Source organism: Felis catus, chromosome E2 (assembly GCF_018350175.1).
Source record: "Felis catus isolate Fca126 chromosome E2, F.catus_Fca126_mat1.0, whole genome shotgun sequence".
Classification (NCBI taxonomy): domain Eukaryota; kingdom Metazoa; phylum Chordata; class Mammalia; order Carnivora; family Felidae; genus Felis; species Felis catus.
The window spans coordinates 7,068,239-7,092,464 of record NC_058382.1 but is presented as its reverse complement, the minus strand read 5'-3'; the positions used below and the strand labels follow the sequence as shown (position 1 = coordinate 7,092,464).

Genomic DNA, 24,226 nt, shown 5'->3' with positions numbered 1-24,226 from the left:
TCAGGGTTGCAAGCTCAAGCCCTACATTGGCTGTAGAGATTACTTAAAAATAAAATCTTTAGGGGCGCCACCCAGGCGCCTGGGTGGTGCAGTCGGTTAAACGGCCGACTTCAGCCAGGTCACGATCTCGCGGTCCGTGAGTTCGAGCCCCGCGTCGGGCTCTGGGCTGATGGCTCAGAGCCTGGAGCCTGTTTCCGATTCTGTGTCTCCCTCTCTCTCTGCCCCTCCCCCGTTCATGCTCTGTCTCTCTCTGTCCCAAAAATAAATAAACGTTGAAAAAAAAATTAAAAAATAAATAAATAAAATAAAATCTTTAGAAAAACATAATAAATAAAGAATTAATACCACCCTTTCTCAAACTCTTCCAAAAAATCAAAGAGGAGGGAACACTTCCTAACTCATTCTATGAGATGAACTTTATCCTGATACCAAAGCCAGACAAAGACACTACAAGAAAATGAAACTACAGACCAATATCCTTTAGATATGGCACCAAAACTCAGGCAACAAAGTAGATAAATTGGACTTCATGAGAATTGAAAATTTTCGTGCATCTAATGACACTTTTGACATTGTGAAAAAGCAATCCACAGAATGGAAAAAAACATTTGCAAATCAGATATCTGATAAAGGATTAACAGATAGTAAAAGAAGGTCCTGCAACTCAACAACAAATACGGTAACTCTATTTATTTACTTTTATTTATTTTTAATTTTACATTTATGTATTTTTGAAAGACAGAGTGAGACAGAGCATGAGTGGAGGAGGGGCAGAGAGAGGAGACACATAATCTGAAGCAGGCCCCAGGCTCTGAGCAAGCGTTCAGCACAGAGCTGGATGGGGGCTCCAACCCACGCACCGTGAGATCATGACCTGAGCCAAAGTCGGACACTTGACGGACTGAGCCACCCAGGCGCCCCAGTTCTTTTAAAAAAATTTTTAATGTTTTTATTTATTTTTGAGAGACAGAGACAGCACGAAAGCAGGTGAGGGGCAGAGAGACAGGGAGAGAGAGAATCCCAAGCAGGCTCCCCTTGCCAACACAGAGCCACAGACAGGGCTCTAACCCACCCACTAACCGTGAGATCACGACCAGTAGAAATCAAGAGTAGGAGGCTCAACCGGCTGAGCCACCCAGGCAGTCCTGAAAAAAAAAAAAAAAAAAAGTAGAAGAGTTTTCATTAGCATCATGAAGAAAGGCCTCTCTAAAAGGAACACGGGCACCCACATTCCCACCACAACCGGTTCAAGTCCTCAAGACTGTTTCTGGGGGTTGCCGAGCTTCAGCGGCCTCCTTGATTGGCTGAGGCGGAAAGGCACGTGCAGCCGCTGATTGGCTGCGGGATACGCCCATGCAGCCGGTGACTGGCTGCAGGGTAGACACGCCCCATGCAAGGCTGGAAGGCGGGATCAGGGGGACTCCTGTTGCCCTCCGACCTTCCCCGCGCCACCGACGGAAGCCGGCTGGCGTCGGGCGCCCTCTCCTGGCCTCTTCTCTTTCCTGGCTACCGTTGAATGCGCGGCCTGGCGCGTTGGAACTGCCAACTGGGCTTCCATAACGCAGGGCTTCTCTGGCAGTCAGACGGCCCTGGGCTTGGCAGTCACTGGGGCGGGGGGGGGGGGGGGGGTCTGTTGGGTGCCAGGACGGCTCTCCAACCTGAGAGGCCCCTTGGAGCCTGTCGGTGGGACAGAGACTACTTCTGGGTTGCTCGTCTGGGGAGGCTCAGTTCACCAGGAGCCTGTGTGCATTCAGCCCGCCACCAAGTCGGTTACCGGGTCGGTCTCAAGGGCAGCCAGGGGAGGGGGTCACCAGTCTAATAAGCCCACCAAGCGGTCTGTTGATTAGGGATCAGATTAGCGTCCTTAAGAGTCAAAAAGGTAGTCCCCTTGCAAACCAATTAATCAGTGAATCTGATAATCCACCCACTTGGTAGACTGCCCTGCTCATCTGTTAATTATGCTCCCTCCGAATCCGTCTCTTAATAAATTAATCCCCCTGTGAGGCGTTCAGTCATTAGTCCCACGGTTATCCCGAGTGTAAGCGGGTTAATCAGTTTCACTGTTTGTCCTTGGTGTCCCTAGAAAATCAGCTTTCCAGTGAGCATAAGTAGGCCAGTCGTCCAAAAGTGGGGTGCTTCCCGCAGCGAGTCGGAAAAGCCGTTTGTAGCATTTAGACTCTGCCAAGGTCATACACGGTCGGAAGCGTGCTGAGGAGGAAAAATATCCTGGAGCCCTTGCAACGAGAGCCAAAGGTAAAATGCAGAGGAGGAAAGATGGGCAAAGGGAAGTGTAAGGGGGAGGAAAAAGGAGGGTGCATGAAGAGCGATCCCTGTATCTCTAAAGCCTTGCAGGAGAAAAGCAAGAAGAAATCAGAATTTTAGAGCTAGACGGCTCACTACACCTCAAACCAGAAAATGCACTCATGTTACAGATGAGGAAATCAAAGGAAAACTAGAGAGGAGAAAATATTCGACCAAGGTTATTCAGTGATTTACTAGCAAAGCCTGGGCCTGGACCCAGACAGGGCTCATTCCAACATCCAAATGTGGTTTGTTTGTTTTTTAATGTTTATTTATTTTTGAGAGACAGAAACAGAGTGTGTGTTGGGGGGGGGGGCGGGTAGGGGTAGAGAGAGAGGGAGACACAGAATGTGAAGCAGGCTCCAGGCTCTGAGCTGTCAGCACAGAGCCCGACGCGGGGCTTGAACCCACGAACTGTGAGATCATGACCTGAGCCGAAGTCAGACACTTAACTGACTGAGCCACCCAGGCGCCCCCAAATGTGGTTTTAAATCAGAGAAGGGGGGAATATATTGGCAATGCAAAAAGGGGAGCAGATATGGATTTCCTCCCTCCGGGTATCTGCTCAAATGTCACTTCCTCAAAGAGGCTTTCTCTGACCACTCTACCCAAGCTGTTTCTCCATTGCCCCCCACCCCCCATCCCATAACCTGCTATCCTATTATCCTGCGTTGTTTTTCTTCATGGTACTTCCTAGCTATCAAATTATCTTGATTGCCAACTCATTCATTGTCTGCCTTCCCTCCCTACTAGAATGAAGACAGGGATTCTTATTATTTAATTCCCTTTCCCTAAAACAGTGCCTGGCGTAAACAAGGTGCTCATAATGTTGGTTGCTAGAAAGAATGCGTGAGAGTGCCACCACTAAGGAATGTGCTTCTTGAGACTCATTAGAGGAAGCAGACTGTGCTTTTTTTTTTTTTTTTAGTTTATTTATTTGTTAAAAAAATTTTTTTAACGTTTTATTTATTTTTGAGACAGAGAGAGAGCATGAACGGGGGAGGGGCAGAGAGAGAGGGAGACACAGAACCGGAAGCAGGCTCCAGGCTCTGAGCCATCAGCCCAGAGCCCGACGCGGGGCTCGAACTCACGAACCACAAGTTTACGACCTGAGCTGAAGTCAGACGCTTAACCAGCTGAGCCACCCAGGCGCCCCCATTTATTTGTTTTTAGAGAGAGAGAGAAAGAGAGAGAAGGAGAAGGGGAGGGGCAGAGAGAGAATCCCAAACAGGCTCCAAGCTGTCAGCGCAGAGCCTGACTCAAGGCTCAATCTCACAAACTGTGAGATTGTGGGATCGTGACCTGAGCTGAAACCAAGAGTCAGGTGCTTAACTGACTGAACCACCCAGGCGCCCCCAGACTGTGCTTTGAAGTAGAGAGCAGGGCCTCCGTAGAGTGGCAGGAGGTGAGGTCAGAGAGGTAAAGGGAGAGGGGCTACCTACCTCATGCAGAACTTTGGCTTATACTTGGAGTGAGATGAGAGGCACTGGAGAATTTTGAGCAGAGAAGGGGCAGGATGTTACTGAAGTGTTGATAGGTTCCCTCTGGCCACAGCACGGGGAATAAAATGGACAGGGACTAAGGTAGAGCAGCAAGGCCAGTGAGTCGGTTCCTGCAGCCATCTGGGTGAGTGAGCCTGGTGTCTTGGGCCAGGGTGACAGCAGTGGAGGTGACTGGAAGTGTATTTTGAAATCAGTGCCCACAGGATTTTCCGACATGGCTGCAGGCCATGAGAGAAAGGAGGGTAGTCACAAAGGACTCTGAGCTTTCGACTCTTGATTTCTTCCTAGGTGCTAGTTCATTTGATTTAGAGACATGTTTCCTAACTTTTAGGTGATTGGTTTTTATTTTTATTTTTCTGAGATGAGAGCAAGGATGTTTAAACTTTTAATATTACTTTCTACCCTTGCTCTGTTGCCTGTTGGCCAAAGAATGTAGGTAGTTTATAAACATTTTTCTGCTCCTTGGGAGGTTGGTGTGGAGCAAGAGGAACTTGAATTTTATTTTATTTTATTTTTTAAAAATGTTTTATTTATTTTTGAGACAGAGAGAGCCAGAGCATGAGCAGAGGAGGGGCAGAGAGAGAGGGAGACACAGAATCCGAAGCAGAACCCAGGCTCTGAGCTGTCAGCACACAGCCCAACGCGGGGCCCAAACTCGCAAACCTTGAGATCATGACCTGAGCCGAAGTTGGACGCTTAACCGACTGAGCCACCCAGGCGCCCCGGAACTTGACTTTTAGATCCATCTCTAACTTATTTAAGGAAATCACTTACAACCTTGCGCTTCAGTTTCCTCCTCCATAAGGAGGCCATTGTAAGACTTAATTCCTCAGGGTTCCTGGAAATAAGTGAAGACTACCGAAGTGAGAACAAACAAGTTGCTTATTCAGAGCTGTAACAGGAGAGTCAGCCATCATCACTTGCATGTGGCAACAACTCAAAGGGAGGCAGCACAGTGGGAAAAAGAGTTTCAGATAGGGTCTGACAGGAGAGTGTTATCATGGGGAAGCTGGAGGTTAGCTAATTCGAAGTGGGGGCAATTTAGGGGCACTTGGGTGGCTCAGTCAGTTGAGCGTCTGACTCTTGGTTTCGGCTCTGGTCACGATCCCAGAGTTATGGAATCAAGCCCCACGTCAGGCTCCACACCTGCTTAAGATTAAGATTCTCTCCCTCTCTCTTCCTCTGCCCCTCTTGCTCTCAAAAGAAAAAGAAAGAAAGAAAGAAAGAAAGAAAGAAAGAAAGAAAGAAAGAAAGAGTGGGGGTATCTTATGTGGTTGAATTGGGGAGCAGAGTCCACTTTCTTTGGTTGGTTCTGAGCTGGAAGCAGGGGCAAAAAACAGGGAAGCTAGCATTCATTGACCAAGTTCTGACTGTACTGGGTCGATTGCCACAGAGGTTGTGGTTTGGCTTCTTGTATTCGTTGCTGCAAAGTGAGGGTCAGAGTCATGTCGTACAGTTGAGGCTTTGAGGGCCATATATGGTATGGACATTGTATATTCAGTCTCTCAGGTTCTTGGGAGTAGTAAATGAGATGATGTACAGGTGGAATTGACAGGTATTAGTACATAAATAAATATTTATCTCAGTCAAAGATTCTCAACATTTCATTATGGTCTAATTATGCAATCCTGTCTTTGTTTTCATTTACTAATTCATGTTTATGAAAAGAATTTGTTCCCCAATGTAATACATGAATGCAAACTTACGTGTCAAACAATGCCAACGTGTATAGAATAAAAACTGAAAATCCTACTTCATCTTTCCTCTTATCACTGCTCTCCCCACAGGTAAGTACTGGTACCAGCTTATTATGTATCTTTCCAGATCTTTGTTTCATTTATGTTTGTGCATTTATGAATGTGTTATATACGAACATATAACTATTATATGTGAACATATATATTTTCATGTAATACGCGTACATAAAGCTTTTACATAAATGACAAATGATCAGATTTTCATTTAAATATTGTGAAATATTTCAGACATATTGAAAGGTGTGAAAATGGTATAAAAGGAATGTGTGTTATACCTCTTATACACCCATTCCCCAGAAACATTTCCCACGCAAACCTAGAAATTACTGCTACCCTGGATTTGGCATTTATCATTCTTTGTGGTAAGGTATTTAACCCAGCCTGAAGAAAGATCTGGCCTTCGCCCTTGGCTTCTGGGAAATAATATCTAAGCCCCTAGGATGCCATGCCTGACAGGAGTGTCTTTGTTTGCCTGGGGGCCTTGCATCACACTGAATAGTCTGCAAATGTGATTCAAGGCAGGGGCCGGCCACACCAGATCATGTAACAATGTGATTTAAGGTCTTTGGATCATGTGGTACCAGCTCAACTTCAGAAGGACCTAGAGACGGAGACCCAAGCCCATGTGATGGGACTGACTGGGAGCAGTCAGTCGGGCCCATGTGATGAAGGCCCAATAAAAACTGTGGACACAAGGCTGGGGTGAACTTCTCAGGTTGTCATATTCCATGCATATTGTCGCACATCATTACCAGGAAATATGAGTTATACTGTCCATGACTCCACAGGGAGAGGACAGCTGGGAACTCTGGTTGGAACTTTCCTGGACTCTGCCCTATGTGCTTCTTCCCTGGCTAGATTTTAATACGAATCCTTCAGTTGTAATAAATAATAACCATGAGTATAACAGCTTTCAGGAATTCTGTGAATATTTCTAGTGAATTATCGAACCTATGAGTAGTCATGGGGACTACTTGCAATTGGTGTTAGAAGTGAGGGTGGTTTTAGAGACCTCTGAAATCTGCAGTTGGTGTCAGAAGTGAGGCCATCTTTTTGGAACTGTTCCCTAACTTTGCAGTTGGCCTCAGAAATGAGATTTGCGAGAACCTGACTCAGTGAAACATATGGTTTGGGAAGAACAAAGATGTGAAATCAGGGGATGAGGAACCTTTGATTCCTACATGTCCCCAAAGTCACTCATGGGCATGAAAATGCAACTGTTCTGCAATTAGTTACAGGAAGTTAAAGTTACCAATGTTTCTTTTTTTTTTTTTTTAATTATGGATCCAACTCTGAAGGAATTGACTCACTAGGTGGATAAGGAAATTCAAAATCTCAAGAAACCAGCCAAATATAACAATCCCTTGGTTGCTTTTATCTGTAAGAGCTATAATGAAAGAAAAGAGCTGGAGTGGATCCTAACGCTGGTCCAAGCTTGGGTTCTGTTCAGTCTGAGCTATGGCTGCTGGCCTCAGGGCTGCTACTAAAGGGAAAAGTCATGTTGGAACAATAGGTAGCAAAGAAAATTAGAGTGAATGATTCACAAGAGAACGGAGAAAGATGAAGGGAGTGTCAAAGGGACTCATCCCAACAGAGAGAAAAATCTTTAAATAGTTATGAATCGGGGCGCCTGGGTGGCTCAGTCAGTTAAGTGTCCAACTTCGGCTCAGGTCAATATTTCTCAGTTTGTGGGTTTGAGCCCCACATCAGGCTCTGGGCTGACAGCCCAGAGCCTGGAACCTGCTTCAGATTCTGTCTCTCTCTCTCTCTGTCTCTGTCTCTCTCTCTCTGCCCCTCCGCCACTAGCGCTCTGTCTCTGTCTCTTTCTCTCTCAAAAATAAACATTAAAAAAATAAAATAAATGAATAAAATGGAAATTGATGGGATCAAAACAAAGGTCTGAGTGCAGTGCTTTTGGAGTTTGGGTAGACCAGGGGGAGCCTCAGATACCTCCCCCCCAACTTTGAAGGATCCTAATAAAATCTGTTCCAGTTACCCTAGTTTCGAGGAATTTCAAAAGTCCAAAGGCAAATATGACAATGGGACCTGAACTTCAAATGGCTTGAGGTGATGGTCCCATGACCTAATCAAGGTAATGATTGGTCAGGGGTTCTTGGGTGGCCCCTCCCCAACTCATGCTCGCTCTCTCAAAATAAATAAGTATTCTTTTAAAAAAAGATGATAATTGGGGCACCTGGGTGGTTTAATCGGTTAAGCCTCTGATTTCAGGTCACAATATCACAGTTCACGAGCTTGAGCCCCGCATCAGGCTCTGTGCTGACAGCTTGGAGCTTGGAGCCTGCTTTGGATTCTGTGTCTCCCTCTCTCTCTGCCCCTCCCCTGCTTGTGCTCTGTCTGTCTCTCTCTCTCTCTCAAAAATAAATAAAAACTTTTTTTTTTAATTAAAAAAAATTTTTTTTTTCTCAACGTTTATTTTTTATTTTTGGGACAGAGAGAGACAGAGCATGAACGGGGGAGGGGCAGAGAGAGAGGGAGACACAGAATCGGAAACAGGCTCCAGGCTCTGAGCCATCAGCCCAGAGCCCGACGCGGGGCTCGAACTCACGGACCGCGAGATCGTGACCTGGCTGAAGTCGGACGCTTAACCGACTGCGCCACCCAGGCGCCCCTAATTTTTAAAAAAGTAAATAAAAGGGCCTCAGTTCTTTGGCTCCATGCCTAGCTGGAGACTCAAAGCCACAGGCACATTAGTGGTGAAATGGTCAGGAGAAGAGATGTTTCTGGGACTCCTTAAGCTGGAGGCTAGTGGGAGTTATAGTTAGATTGGGAAGATATGGGAATAGAGGGATTGAAGGAGTTAAGTGAGGGTTTGTTTAAGATGAAAAATAGAATACTTGAACAGATTTTATGTAAAGCCATTGTGTCTCCTCCTTTATCTGAATGTAAGTACGTACCGTGTCTGACTGGGAAACACCTCCCTTACCTAGTATTATGAAATAGGAGGCATGTAAATCCTCCCTTCAGCCAGTATATGCTAAATGGGAACCAATAAAATTGCCCAGGCCCACACAGGTTGTTAATTTGAAGAATATAGGGTATCTGGTGAGGAAAAAAAAAAAAAACATGTCAGAAGCCCAGCGTTTGGTTGATTTGGATTTTGGATGGCACACATTCTACATTTGGGAATATGGCCAGCTCCTAACCATAAAACCACTAGAGCGAAGTCTTGGGAGTCTATGCAGACTGCAGTTTATGGCAAAAGCCAGCCAGCACCACCCAGTGGCAACCACTGGGATTTTTTTTTTTTAATCAGGAAATTTCCATTTGAGACAGACAACTAGCTGGCTATTGAGCTTTGATTGAAAATGCCCACAGGACGGACGGAAGTACAATAATCCTGAAATCTGAAATATCCATGATATCTTTGGTAATTTGGATAAACACGATAATAAGGAAGACCGTGCCCAGAAGAGTTCTGTAATAAAATGGAAATGGTTTATAGGGGAACCTGGTACCAGGGGAATGTGAGGAGGTAGTCATCATATTAGGGAGCAGATGGCCTCTTTCCCCTCCTATTACCACCCGAGGAGCTGCCAGATCCTATTGCCACTTGGGTGGTGACAGTGAATAGCTCTCAGTTGACCAACAAAGAGCTGCTTGGTTTATGGAAGGCTGTTCCAACATGAAGGCGTTCCTTTGAGTGGGAAATACTAGCAATGGAATGCTAGTAAATATTTACTAGCCGGATCTCCGAAGGGAAAAAGAAGCCCTGAATTGTAGTATTACCAACCTCTGCTGTGTAGACATTCTCACTGGAGATAGTCTCAAGCTACCAACTCATCATATAGAGTTAGGAAGAGATACAATAGCACACCGTTATGTGGCATTTCCATCATACAGGTACAATAGATGCAAATAATCTCAAGGACACAGATAACAGTAAAATGCACTAGAAAAATTAGCGAGTAATCAGTTTCGAGTGATTATCATCTTTGCTTTTAATACAATTTGTTTATAAGTTTATATAATTTAATTTTTAATAATGGCCATGTTTGACAACCAGCTTGTAACACTTTTGAAAATTTAATAATCAGCTTTTTAAAGCTGGTTTATGCAGGCTCCAGCCCAATGATGGATATTGTTTAGAAACCAAGATATAGGTGCTAGGCGTGTTTATCACTAGGGATATGTCGTTGCTTCTAGGCTCTTTCAATGAACAGAATATGGAAATAGCATTTGTTCTTTAAAGCCAAGGGTTTGTATTGATAACTCTCTTTGTCTCCCTCAAGACAGTAGAGTCAGAGCACTGTGTTCAAAGGTTACTTGAAATAGACATTCTTCCAGAATGGTTCTGTTATCATTGTTTTCATTTGTTTACTAGATCTCGTTTGTGTTCAATTTTAGGGTTTTGCTTTCTTTTTCCCTTCTAGGTTTAAGTGACCTTTCTGAACAGTAAAATATCAATATGGTTGGAAAGGTTTTTTTCTTTCCTTGACCAAAACTGTGTCACCTGACTACCAGGACATTCATGTAAGGGAACCTGGGAACATTAATATTTGTTATTTTAAGGCTCTGTAGTGGAGGCAACAGGGATAATGGTGCTGGGATACCTGTTGTGTCAGAAGCCAGAAGTTCTGCCACAAGGTATTATAGACTAGGGACACATCCCCTCATCCTGCCTTTTCCAGGAATTTGTGCAGAAATGGAGGACTCGTGGCCCAAAGAGGGAAAAGACTTGTCTGGTCCTCCAGTGAATCAGTGACATAGCTTATATAATCAGTACTCAAATCCAGGGCCCCTGCTCTTAAGTCAATGCTTTATTTAAAAAAAAAGGGGGGGGGGATAGTTTCACAAAAGATAAAACTGACAGTTGAACATGTTGTCAGTGACTACCAAACAAGGTCACTTTCTTTCTTTGTTTTTTAATGTTTACTTATTTATTTTGAGTGGGGAGGGGCAGATAGAGAGGGAGAGAGAGAATCCCAAGTAGCCTCTGCACTGTCAGCACAGAGCCTGACACAGGGCTCGCTCTCACAAACTGTGAGATCATGACCTGAGCCAAGATCAAAAGTCAGACCCTTGGGGTGCCTGGGGGGCTCAGTTTAAGTGTCCATCTCTTGATTTCAGCTCAGGTCACAATCTCACAGGTCACAATCTCACAGAGCGAGCCCCACATTGGGCTCCAAGCTGCCCACATGCAGCCTCCTTGGGATTCTCTCTCTCTCTCTCTCTGCCCCTCCCTCTCTCTCTCTTTCAAAATAAATAAACTTAAAAAACAGAAAAAGAGTCAGATGCTTAACAGACTGAGCCACCCAGGCACCCTAAGCAAGGTCATTTTCTAAGCTCTTCTGAGGTCACAAAGGTCTGTTTGATGTAGGGCCTTCCCTTAAAGGGCTCAGTCTCAGGTAGATTCTTTACTAAGATATTGTGTTAGTTTCCCAACTAGAATGACCTAACCAAATAAAAATTTGTCTTCCTCATCCAAAGAGATGAACAGAGATAGGCTGTGCAGAGCTGGTGTAGCAGTAACACAAGGCCATCAGGAATTGGGCTCCTCAAACTATTCTGCTAGAATATCCTTCATGAGTGGCGTTCATCCTCGTGGTTACCTCATGGCTGCCAAATGGCTGCTCTACCTCCAGGATCACATCCATATTCTAGGGAGGAAGGAGAAGAAAGCGACAAGGAGGAAAGAAATGACAATATCAGGAAAGGAAGACTTTCCCGGGAATCCTCAGCCCACTTCCAATAAAACAATGTCACGTGCCCCAAGTTACCTGCAAAGGAGGACAAAGTAGTGCTTTAACTTGCAACAACGCACCGCTAAACAAAGTTGGGTTTGTTAGTAATGAAGAGCAGGATAAGGAGTTGTTGTTTGGCTGCATAAAAACAAATAACTCTACTAGGAGGGAAAAACTGACTCTTTCCTCAAGAAACAACAAAGGAAATAACTGGGTCCTTCTGGAAAAGGGAGAGATTTCTGCACTTTTGACCGGGCAGGGAGATCAGGAGAGGCTGCATGCAGGAAGTGGCACTCAACTCAGCTTTGAAACTGGAGTAGGATTTGAAGGTGGGCGGAGCAGAGTTGCCAGAGGAAAAGCTGTGAAAGGGGGAAGGATGTGTAAGGTGAACATTGGAGAAGGCAGCACTTTCCCTTTGGTGTGGAAAATGTTGGGAAAGGCGCAGGGGGGAACAGCAAAGGTGAGGCAAAATTGTGGAGAATCTCATTTGCAAAGCAAGGAAGTTTGGAACTTCTCCTATCAGCGGTAGGAATTCTTGTCCATTCCCATTTTCCCAAAGGATGTGTTAAGGTTGTCCCATCCTTGGGGCGCCTGGCGGCTCAGTCAGTTGAGTATCTGACTTCAGCTCAGGTCGTGATCTCATGGTTCGTGAGTTAGAGCCCTGCATCCGGCTCGCTGCTGTTGATGCAGAGCCTGTCCTTCTGGACCATCACTCCTCCCTGGCCACCTGGCCTGAGTCGCTCCTGCTCTAGGCAATTCCTCTCATGGTTCCTGTGGGTTATGCCAAACACCCGGACTGGTCCTGTGCCTCTGAGGCACACAGCCCTTCCATGAAACCCCATTTGCTTTGAGAGAGAACCCAAGGGACATGGTAACTGAGTTTCTCCCAAGTGGGCTGGGTCTGGGAGGGAAAGACCAGGGGAGAAAGAAGGAGATGCAGCATTGGGCACCCCCCCCCCAGAGGTCATCGGGGTGCTTCCTGTCCCTAGATGCTCTTGAACGTCTCACCCCATGTAATTCCTGCTTCTGAGGATGAACAGACCTCCAGGATGACCAGAAACAGAAGCCCCTAGCTTGCTAAGAATACTTTCTGCTCTCCCACCCACATCCTTTCAGTTACCTGCCGTCTCGTCCCTTCTGAACCACACGGCTCTGACGCGAGAGCCAGCTGAGGCAAAGACCCCGGGCCCCTCCTCTTCCTGAGGACCACTGCTGCTGCAGATGGGTGAGTGGGGTGAGGGGCAGTGCTGGAGGTGTCTGAGGTGCCAGGACCAGGGTGGGGGCTAGGCTGCAGAGGTCTGAGAAGAGGACATAAGGGTTAGGGTACCAAATAACCAACATGGATTAGACATCTGTGCGTCGGGTCCCGGCAGGGCTGGGGATGTCTGGGGCAAAGAGCAGACTGGGTCGGGGAGCGGAGTTAGGGGTGAGGGTGGGCGCTCAGCCAAGGAGGTTGAAGGTACGAGAAGCACAAAATGCTGAAAAACCCAGGGGTAGTCAGTGTTCCCATGTCTGTCAGTCACTGTCCACAGGCACGCCTTCCCAGATGGTAAAAATACATAATCCAGAGGACAGCAGTCGGGGAGAGTCCCTGAAACTTCCTCATCCCCCTGCCTCCATGTGACCCAGATGAAAAGTCCAAGATCAAGGGGTACTCTTCAAGAGAAAATCACCCCTTTCTTCCAGTAATCTCAAACGACTCCCGGTGACAACGTATGCTTTGTCAGTAACGCTAAGAACTGATTCCTTGTTGAAGACCCTGAAGAGGGTGACTGTTCCTTATTTATCAACCGATGAAAGTCACCAAGTGGATAACATATCCCACCCATTCTGTGTGGAGTGAAGCAGGCTCGAATGTTCTTACTCAGAAAACACCATAGCAATCTCTGCTTAGGATGAGTGCTCAAAGTCCACTTGGGACTGGGAAGAAGAAAATCTAGAAAGGTGCTCTATTTATTGAATGGCAAACATTTTACCATGTACTCAGCTAGGAACACTGCCAACCATAGGGCATTCATTCTTTTTTTTTTTTTTTTAAGTTTATTTACTTACTGGGGGGAGAGAGAGAAAGAGGGAGTGAGAGAATCCCAAGCAGGCTCCACACCGTCAGCACAGAGCTCAGTGTAGGGCTCGAACTCAGAAACCGTGAGATCATGACCTGAGCCAAAATCAAGAGTCAGATGCTTAACCGACTGATTCATCCAGGTGCTCCAGGGCATTTATTCTTACATCAATGATAGCATGATACAGTTCAGCAAATACCCTTATTTTCCAAACTGAGAAAGCCTAAAGAAAGGGGAAGTGACTTGCCCAACAGCATCTGGACAGTAAGAGAGAGAGAGGAAGAAATTGATCACAGATGGAACTGGGAAGGAGCAGAGCCTGAGGGATGGGAGGAAGAGCCTGGGGGTGGAGGTGGGGGTCAGGTAACAGCTCAGAGGCAATGCAGATCCTCAGAAAGTTCCCTTGCCATTAGTCAGGTCCAGCGTTCACTTTGAGGCCAGGTGAGGAGAAAGGATGAAGGGGAACTTGTCTGTGAAGCCCAGCTCCTCTGGGCTTCCAGAAAGTCTTTTGGAAGCTCCTTTGGGAGTCACAAATAAGGAGAAGGCTGGGTCCTGGAGGAAGTGGAGAAAGGAAGTCAGGATGCTTGCTGATTGCTGATCCTCCCTCCCCACAGCACCTGCCAGGCTGCTCTATTCTTCTTGTTCCTTGGAGAAGACTCTTCTGTGCAGCTGCTCCTTCTATGGCACCCCCACACCCTCCGTGCAGTGGTGGATGGGAGGGGCTCCCGTGGGTGCAAACAGTGTGGATAGCAGTGTCCACGTGACTTCCACCATAATCGCCCCCTGGGCCAACAGCACCATCAGCCTGACAGAGCAGCCAAAAATGAGCACAAGCCTTCTCTGTGAGGGGAAGAACCAAAATGGAACCCATGCTTTGAGCATCCTACTGATGCCAAGTGAGGGTAGAGGGGGCCCGGTCTCTGGGTGAGGGAGTGAGCTGGGGAGGGAGCAGAGCTCGGACTCCAACTCCAAGCTTTCAGGACAGAAGACTTTCTCACATGCTCTCTCCTTCCAGGAAAGAGTTCTTTTCTTCCCCAGACTTTCATGAAAGGGCTGATCCAGGGTGTTGTCTATGGAGCCATTGCAGCCTCACTGCTGTTTTTCTGCCTCATCCCACTCATGTGAGTACCAGGGCTAAAACCGTACCCAGCAGGCCCTGGCCTGGGTGCTGGCGGGGAAAGGGAAAGACAGAACCCCTGCCCCCAAGGAGCTCAGGGTCTGGTAAGGGAAGGAGGCACCAAACATGGTCACCACAGTCCAGGGCCCTCAGGACTATGCTCAGCCACAAACAAGGCCCAAGGGACAGAGGCTTTCAGTGAATTTCATAAAGGAGAAAGCAAAGGAGGAAGTGGCAGCCACGGAGAAGCCAGTGGAGCTCCCCGGGGTGCTGTCTAAAGCGGCCCTGAGGGGCTGAGTGCTCATTTGCTGGGTGGAAAGTAGCATACGCAGACCCCAGAGACACATTTGAGGAATTGCCGGTGTCTGTGTGCAATGTCAGATGCATTGACAGTGATGGGAAATGGCTGAACATGAAGTTGAGAAAGCTTCTTGGTGTTAGTTCATAAAGACTCTCGAAACTTGGCTAAATGTATTGGCTAGAAGCCCAGAGTGAGAAGGGCAGAGCTGCCAGAGGTCAGGCCAGAGACTTCAGCGGGGGGAGAGGGGGTGGGGGGGGGGGGAGGGGGGCTCTGGCCAGTCCAAGCGTCTTGGACTTGATCCTCAGTTGGGAGCCGAGGAACAGTGTTAAGCAGGGAAGAAAAGCTCCTAGTGCAAGGTGTCTGTACACAGACCAGAGGGCAAGAGCCAGAGGCATGAGGCCAGGCAGGAAGACTACATAATAAAGAGCCCAGTTTGAGCTGGGTTTAAGTGATGAAGGGCAGTCAGAGAGATGATGGGACACTTGGGATCGACTGGCTATCAGGAGTGAGAAAGAAGAGCCACAAGGTGGCAGGGCAAACCGGGGAGCTATTTTTAAAGTATAATCAGCTGCACCTAAAGACCAGTAACAATCCTTTACAGTTTGCAAAGCCCTTTCATGGCTGACCTCAGCTGAGCCCCACAGCCCAATAAGCAAGGTTTCCCAATTGTACAGAGGATGGAACCAATTCCCAGAGAGGCTGTGTGGCTTGCCCCAGATAACACAGCAAGCCAGTGGTGTCGCTGAAACTCTAAACCAGAACTTCTGGTGAAGACCAGAGCCCAGTGGGGGGCAGAGAGCCGGAACTGATCGGGGCGGGGGGGGGGGGGGGGGGGGTCATTTCCTTAGGGTGAAACATATCAGAATGAAGCTGGCAAAGAAAATTGCAGCGGTCAGAGCAGAAAAGAGCCCAAAAGTCAGAGCATGCCAAGAACCCAAGCTGTCTCTGAAGCCTAAGGAGCCAGAAAAATCCACAATCACTCCATCCTCAGAGAGTGAGGTATTGGTGGGTACCCACTGCGTCTGGAGTCTAGACTATCAGCATAATGGCAGTAAGACTCACGAGGAGAGGCACATACAGTGTTTAAAGGAATTACCATCATCAGTCCTATGGGGCACCTAGAATGCCAGAATGTGCTTGCAGATCATCTTATAGATGGTGAAGCCAAGGCCCAGAGAGGGGAAGAAGGATGAAAATTAAGACAAATAACTTAAAGGGCATTAGAATCAGCAATGTACACACACACACCCCTTCACACTGAGTCCCCATTGAGAACGGGGTTGAAAGAATCCCTAACAGTGTTTGTGGCATCAGAGTGGAAGCCAAAGGCTTTGGTCTCTGAGTGTTTGGCAGATTGTAGAAAACACGGTCCGTAGATACCACAGGCCCAAGTTAGCCTGAAGTGCTTGGAGACCAGACCAAAGCCAAGGTCTTCATTTACCTTGCACCCCATATCCTCAGCAGGGCTTGGAAGAGACAGGCCTCAGTGTTATGTACCGTTTACAATCCTCGAGGACTGGAAATGCCCTGCTGCCCTCCTTAAACCCTGCATTGGAACTGGTGGATAAACCAAGCAGCTGTTAAATTCCACCAAGATATCCTGCAGTATCTCCCAACCTCCATGCTGGGTAATGCCGGGGTCTCAGAAATGGGTCAGACCCAGGCCCCTGTCCTCAGAGAGCAAGCAGGCTGGTGGGAAGGTAGCCTTGCAGCAACATGGCTGGGACAGGGGTTATAGTTGAGGAGGGAGGGATTGACCCTCCCTGGGGAAGTCAGGCAGAACTCCCCAGAAGAGTCTGGGGAACATTGGGTGGCTCCCAGTGCTAGGAATGCACAGGGAGGGGCACTGAGAGAAGACGGGTTGCAGGCTCCAGTTATGGGGTTCTGAGAGAAGGTGAAGCCAATGTCTGCTCCACATTGCTGTAATTCTGTGCTCATAGGGAGAGACAGGATTCTGTCCATTTAAGAACTGGATACCTCACCTCTCGACTTATTCCAATATTCTTCTTTCTTTGCCCTGCTCTATAGCACCGCTTACCTTAAACTTCCAGAAAAAGCAAGATAAAGTGGAGCTCATGAAGCCTATGAAAACTACGTGCCTACCTGGAGTCCCAATATCTGCAGGATTACCAAAGTCCACGGAATCCTTAGGCACCCCAGAAACCCTGGAGTCTATAACAAACCCGGATCCCTGGAGCCTCCTCAGCTCACAAAGCCCTCTCAAGCCCCACCTGTCCCTCACACTGACTGGTTCTCCATTGAGTAGGGTTACTCTGGGACCTGGTCTTAGAATCTTTGCAAGCAAACTCTACAATCTGTTGTTCGGGTTAACCAGAAGAAGTATGCTCTGGCCTAGGATGGTATCAACGAAAGGAAAAATAAATGTGAGACTATGGTCCAGAAGTAGCTTTGGAGCCCCTACTGTATGCCCAGAACCTGGAATATACATACAAGAGCACCAGGCTTTGGAGCCATCATATATGGATTGAATCCCAACTTTAATGCTTAGTGGCTATATGTCTTTGGATGAAACCTTTTCACCACTGCACCCTTTGAACTTCGGTATCCTGACCTGAGGCATATGTAGGTAGATAGTGAGTGAAAAGTGGTATCCAGAGGTCCAGGTGGAGAAAAGACACAAAGACCATCCCTGAATGCCAAGACAAGGCATTGGAGCCTTAATCTTGACTCCCTTAGAATGTGAGTTCCACAAGAACAGGTATCTTGTCTGTCTTGGTTTCTACTTGAACCACCAGCACCTAGAATGGTTCCTAAAATATAAGACTCTCAAAGATGTTTGTCGAATAACTGAATGAATGAATGAATGAATGATAAGCTGTTGCAAGGTTTGAAGCAAAGAATGATACATAGTGAAATCATACTAGGAGTAGTTATGGAACTCAGAAGATACAAGACTGGAGGCAAAGAGCCTAGTTAACAGGTTAGTGCAGTATTTCTTGGCTGATAGACAGGCATACAAGAAATGAGAACAGGGATCTGGCAAGAGGATGGACGATGGCTGTGTATTGTTCCCCGCTGAATGGATGACATCCTCCCTTCTGGAGCCAGATGCTGGTAATTTTCAGAGGTTGCAAAAAAGGGTCATCTCTTCCCTGAAGCATTATTTGTGCATAAATCCAATGGTTCTCCATCCAGCACCAATGTGATGGTCATCCCGTACTCAAGAGCAGATGTTTATATAAGCCCCCATGCACGGGCACTCCTTTGGCATGCAGTTCACACATTCCACAAAAATATAAGCATCCACCTTGTGCCGGGTAGTGGAGTGAACCAGACAGACACTGGCCCTGCCTCCGTGGAGCTCGTGGTCCACACAGGTACACAAACAACAATGAAATAAACACAAAACTGCAGCTTACAATGTTGACAAGTGCTAGGAAGAAAAAGGATATAATACTATGAGAAAGTATGAGGGACAAGGGGAAGAACCCAGTTTGGATTAGAGAATCAGAGAAGGCCTCTCTGAGAGTGACATTTGGGCTGAGAGACCAAAAGGATTATCAGGGGCTACTCGGAGGGACAGCAGATTCTAGGCTCTGTGATGGGAGAAGTTTAGTGAGTCTAAGAGTCCAGGTCTATGCCCCGGAGCTCAGGTGGAAGGGTGAGCTCCGGACGTACCAGATCTTTCAGGGCCTCAAAGGCTCTGGTGAGAAGTTTTAAGTTCTATCCTCACTCACAGAGGGTTATTTCCTCACGTGCTCTGTAACTTCGGAACGTGTGGTCCTAAGGAGCGGAGAATGCCATCTAGACGAGAAATGGGAGAGAGGATGGGAACTGGGCTGGGAACAGGTCAGGGATGGGTTTGGACAAGAGAACGAAGAGCTGGGTCTTCCTCGCGTGTCTCGCTTTGTTCGTGATAGGGATCTTGCTTGCAGGAAGGGAAATGGGGCACAAGATGCCTTCTCATCGGCCCTGAGGGTCGAGCACATGGCATTTTTGTTCCTTGGTCGATGGCTTTCAATTCGCCGCCTATCACCTGCTCGCCCACAGTACTGGCTTGAAGAAGGAGTGTCTCTTAAAGGCTGATTAGGCCTGCAGTTCACAGGGCTGGTAGGGTCTTAGAACCTTCTGCTCAAGATAAACGAACTGCCGCTGGCTCCAGACTGCCTCAGGCGTGGGAGACTCAAGGGTTCTACTGCACGGTCCCTCCCCGTCCCAGCAGCCCCCGCGTGCATCATTAGGCCCTGATTGGCTCCGGACGGATTCACGTGTGCTAACGGCATGCCTGAGGGGCGGGACTTCGCGGGGCGGCTTTCCCACGTGACCTCTGGTTGGTCGGAAGTTGGTGAGGCTGGGGACTCCCAGGCCGCCTAATGAACTTGTTATGAGTCAGCCTGATGCGTTAGCCTTCCTCTCCCTTCGTCCCTTCACGGTGAGTCATCCAGTAGTTGTACACATGCTTATTCCACGCATCAGTGGGTGGATCCGGCGGGTCGGGAGGCTTTAAATCAGCCAATCAGTTTGTTCCTTATGGAAACAGGAAGTTCCCGTAGATAGTGAGTCGGCCAATCGATCACGTGATGCACTCGGCCAAACTCGAGGAGGACGTTCAGTTGTCTGGAAAGTAGCCTAGCAGAGACCTGCTGAGGCGGGCCCTGGTTGGCGCTGTGGGAACCCAAGACAAGGGGGTAAGTCTGGAAAAGGAAATGATCATTTAGCGGGAGGGGAAAGAGGTTTCCTGTGGAGACAACCCGTGGCTGCACCAGGCCCTGGAGAAGGGAATGAGAAATTGGGAGACATCGGAATTTTAAAGTCAGAAGGACCATTACACACTGGGCTATAACACCTTCTCATTTTATAGATGGGAGAAATGGGAGGGAAACCAGAAAGGGAACAGCACTTGCCTAAAACTTCCAGCGAGTAACCTGCAAAGCCCAGTGTGGAACCACCACAGAGCTCTCCTCAGTCTTCCACCTGAGGTTGTAAATAAATCACTATATTCAATTAGATTCTGAGAAGTAATTTATAACTAGAATTTTTAATTTCAAAAATTAAAAAAAACCAATCTAACCGAAGAAAGAACTAGACAATGCAAATCTCCCCTTTCAGTAACTGAGCAAGCAGATGAAAAAATTAGTAAGGATATAGATACCATCAACCAAATTGACTTAAGTGACATTTATAGAATATTCCATCCAATAATAATAGAATACATATTCTAGTCAAGGGCTCATGGAACACTTAGACTATGTTCTGAGCTATAAAACAAGTCTCAACAAATGTAAATGAATTGAAGTCGTATAAAGTATGTTTTCTAACCACAGTGGAATTAAACTAGAAACAAATAGTTGGAAAATCATTACGATTTGTGCTTGTACATTTTTCTTCAGTGAATATTTATCAGACAAGAACCTTTCTAAGCTCTGTGGAGGACACAAAGATCTGTTTGATGTAGGGCTTTCTCTCAAGGATCTCACTCTTGGATAGTTCCCCTGGTAGGATATTTCATCAATTTCCCAGCTAGACAAACAACCAAATGAAGAGGAAGCATGACAGTAGGCTGTGTGCGGTGAATGTAGCGGCTCCATCAGGCTGGCAGGGAACCAGAACCCTCATGCTGTTGTCAACAACATCCTCAGTCTGTGGTTTTGATCCTTATGGCTATCTCATGGTTGCCAGATGGCTGCTCCACCTCCAGCATCACATCCATATTCCAGGGAAAGAGAAGGAGGAGGAGGAGGAGGAGCAAGAGGGGAAGGGGAAGGAGAAGAAAGCAACAAGCAGAAAGTGGTGTTAGTATCAGAAAAGCAGAACTCCCCAAAGTCTTCAGCATGGTTGATACTTTAAGAAAACAAGTCTCTCAAAGTATTTGCTTAATAATAAATCTAGCAGAGTCCAAGGTTTTTATTTTGCATCGTACATTTGGGAGAAGAGAAGAGTACAATCCTAACAGATAGGTATACAATTTAAGAAAACAGAGTTGTCAGTTATAATGTTATTGTTACCAGAGCAAGAAATTATCAAGTAAGACAACTGGTCAGAATTCCATTTTATTTGGATATCATTTTCATAAGACATGGAATAATTTCTAATGTCTTTAGAGTCTCATAAGACCACTTTGTTTAAATTGTTCTTCCAAGGGCGGATTTGTATCAACAGAGAACAGAACAAGTCAGTAACAGTCATGAATATTCATACAAAACTGTATATTGCAAAGGAGAACATAAATTATATTCTTATAAACATTCTCGGTTTTGTACAATATCAAATCAGATTCCTTGAGCCCTTTTATAACACAGAACAATATCTTTTGATTTATAGCTGCAGGGGAAGTGAACATCTTTTTCAATTCTTTCTGAGACTTGTTTCCTTTATTATGAAAACTTATTTTTTTAAAACCAGGCTCTGGAATTCCATTAGCTAGGATTATATGCAGAAAACAGTTCTTCGGAGCTCAATTGTGACGGTAAAGAAAATGTGGTAAAGGCTGGATAGGCTTTTATTTGCTGTCGATATTTTAATAGCCTTTTTCTTGTACTTGGCCCACTGGCCACAGCTTTGCCATAGAGCCACCTCTGGATGTACAGGAGGCAGAAATATAGTTGTTGGGTTTTTTTTTAACTGGGGAATTAATCACCTGAACAAATTTGAAATAAAGGGATACACAGGAGAGTGGTTATCAGGGAGGACAGTTCTCAGAGTTTGTCTGAGACATTGCCGCAAAAGAGATAGACATATAGGGGTGCTTAAGAGAGTCTGGGAAGGGAGACTTCTTTGTGGTTCTGGAGATCCTAGAAGGCTACTTGAAAGAAGTTAAATTTGACCTGGACTTAGAAATTCTGAGAGACAGGATTTGAATGTGGGCAGAAGGGAGAGTTGCAGAAGGATGCCATGGAAAGGGGAGTGGCCTGAGTAAATATACAGAGACAGGAATGTGTGGACCATATGTGGAAAGATACTTTCCTCTTTGTCAGGCAAAGAATGGCAGAGCGTAGGGAAGGGGGCAGTGGAGATAGGCCAAGTGTGGGGCAAAATCATGGACAGCCTCAAATGCAAGGCAAAGGGGTTTGGAATTTATCCTGTCAGCCATAGAAATGTCTTTTATTGCTCAAATACCTTTGTTTTTAGTTTATTTATTATTTATTTTGAGAGAGAGAGAGAAAGAGAGTCGGGTGGAGGCAGAGAGAGAGGAAGAGAAAGAGAATCCCAAGCAGGCTCTGTGCTATTAGCGCAGAGCCCAATGTGGGGCTCCATCTCACAAACAATGAGATCATGACCTGAGCTGAAATCAAAATGCTTAACCAACTAAGCCACCCTAGTGCCCCATTGTTCAAATACCTCTTAAATATATCCCATCCTCTCCACCTCCATAGCCACGGTTCCAGCTCAGGATGCATTATCTTTCTCTTAAACTATTTCTTTCTCCTTGATGCAGATCCATAGTGATCTTTATGACACCCCATGGTTCAAACCTGTTCCCCCATGGTTCAAAACTTTCTGTGGTTCCCATGATTTCCTAATCAACTTGGGAGAGAGGCCAAGCTTCTCAGCCTGGCATGTGAGGTCCTTCAAAGGGGGAGGACTCAGAGGTGACAGCTGGAGGGGAAAGAAGAAAGACATGGTATTTGGACTCTAGAGAGACTCATGGAGACACTGCTCTAGCCTTGAAGCTCCTCAGCCTCTGTTTCCATGAGACTCCTGATTCTCTAGGCAAATGGAACCTAGGAGTGATTGAAGAGACAAAAACCCCTAGTGGGCTATGAATTTACCTCTACCTCCACCTCATGCCTCTTCCTGCTGACTCTCTCCTCATCCATTCCAAATCTTGCCCTCCACAACATACAGATCTGAGGCCAGAGTTAGCAGCAGGCTAGGACCTGGCCTTCTCTTTTCCCTGAGACCGTTAGTGCTGATGGCATTGCCACTGTCATGGTTCAGTAAGTGGAATGAGAGGTAGGGTGGGAAGTGTCTGAGGAAGCTAAGAAAGGGTAGGGGTGAGGTGGGTATGGGTGGGGGTGGAAGACAGGCAGGGCTGAAGTAAGGTGAAGAGGTTAGACATAGAGAATTAAGTACTTTATAAATAATAAATAATAGACATCTTCCATGTGCATATTCTGTGACCCACTGTGGGTCCTATTTCATCTACCCAATAACTCCATGAGGAATTATTGTCCTCATTTCACAGATGAAGAAGCAGTCTCTGGGAGATTCAGCAACTTGCCTAGAAATTTCTCTGTTGGAGTACCCAGGTGTTCTGACTCCTAGTGCCATTTTAGTGCCACACCACTCTAGAACTTTAGTGATAATAAATGTATACACATCTTCTCTCTCAACACCATCATCTGTGTGGTGGGTGTCATTAAGTCACATCTTAGAGCAGAGAAATAGCATGGTGAATAACATGTGAAAAGCCAGTCCCAGGCCTGATGCTGTGACTCCTTTCTCTGTAACCTGGACCAATGCCTTTAACCTCTCTGAGCCCCAGTTACCCAGTGTGTCTAAGGGACTATAATAAAATCATCATGAGGATGGCTTAAGCTGATTTCTATGAAGGTATTGAGAAATCTGTGAACACTTACACAAGTCAGTATTACTACCGTAATTTTAAGATGGCATTGCTAGAAGTAGCCTCAAGAACCATGAAGTTCACCACCCATCCATTTTGTACAAGAGAGAGCTGTCATCTGGTAAATGAAGAAGGGAAGAGAATAATTGTTGACCTAAGAGCCAACAGCTAAGTTCCAATCTACAGTTATTATAAGGCACCATGTGCATCTGGTTAATGTATCTCATTCTCACAACATTGCAGCACTGGTAATGTTGTGCCTGTTTTTCTGATTGAGAAACCGAGATTCAGAAGTGGGGCTACATGGCCAACTTCACAAGATACAATTACTACCAACAATAAGAACAACAAAAAACCCAGAAGACCAAATTGGGGTGGTGCAGTTAGGGGTCCACAAGACCACCCTCAGGTTCAATGATTCACAAGAAAGACTCCCAGAACTCAGCAAAAACTGTTACATTTAGTTACGGCTTATTATAGCAAACAAATGGAGATTGAAATCAGCAAGGGAAAAGGCATGTAGGGCAGTATCTAGGAGAGACCAAGAATGAGCTTTCAGTTGTCTTTTCCCAGTAGAGTTGTGCATACAGTATTTACTTCTCTTGGCAGTAATGCTTGGCGATATGCATAGTATTGCCAAGCAGAGAAACTCACCTAGCTTTAGTGTCCAGGGTTTTTATTGGGAGCCTGGTCCCACAGGCATGGGTGACCTTAGTCTCCAGCTACTTCAGAGGCCAAGCTGATACCACATGTGACCCAAGGTCCCCACCAAAAATCACACTGTTCACGTAGACTATCTGGCATGGTCCATTCCCCTAAGTAAATAGACACTCTTAGGTAAGACATCCCAAGGGCTTAGAGGTTACCTCCCTGGAGCTGGGCAAGGGCCAAACCTTTCTAGGGTAAGGTTAATCCTTTAATGTACACGTCGGATATTGGAGGGCACTAGCGTCAGT

The 24,226-nt window shown here is 46.4% G+C and overlaps 1 protein-coding gene across 16 annotated transcripts in view; it reads left to right on the top strand.

Moving 5' to 3' along the window:
- The first annotated feature begins 1,243 nt into the window (after positions 1–1,243).
- SIGLECL1 (SIGLEC family like 1) overlaps positions 1,244–24,226 on the top strand; it is a 32,425-nt gene continuing 9,442 nt past the window's right edge. For 2 of the 16 annotated variants that reach the window (XM_045046294.1, XM_019818622.3), the window contains exons 1-2: positions 18,994–19,136; positions 19,245–19,392. Coding sequence is in view for 8 of the 16 variants with exons in the window: in XM_045046299.1 (XP_044902234.1) it covers positions 12,484–12,487; positions 13,940–14,221; positions 14,341–14,446; positions 15,592–15,742; positions 16,205–16,327 (666 nt within the window). In the remaining 8 variants the exon portion in view is untranslated. Of the gene's footprint in view, positions 1,778–2,083; positions 2,254–2,344; positions 2,480–5,471; positions 5,591–11,008; positions 11,592–12,378; positions 12,488–13,939; positions 14,222–14,340; positions 14,447–15,591; positions 15,749–16,204; positions 16,372–16,771; positions 19,137–19,244; positions 19,393–24,226 lie in introns of those variants that run through there. The other 14 variants (XM_006940928.5, XM_045046302.1, XM_045046297.1 and 11 more) reach the window with 13 other exon arrangements.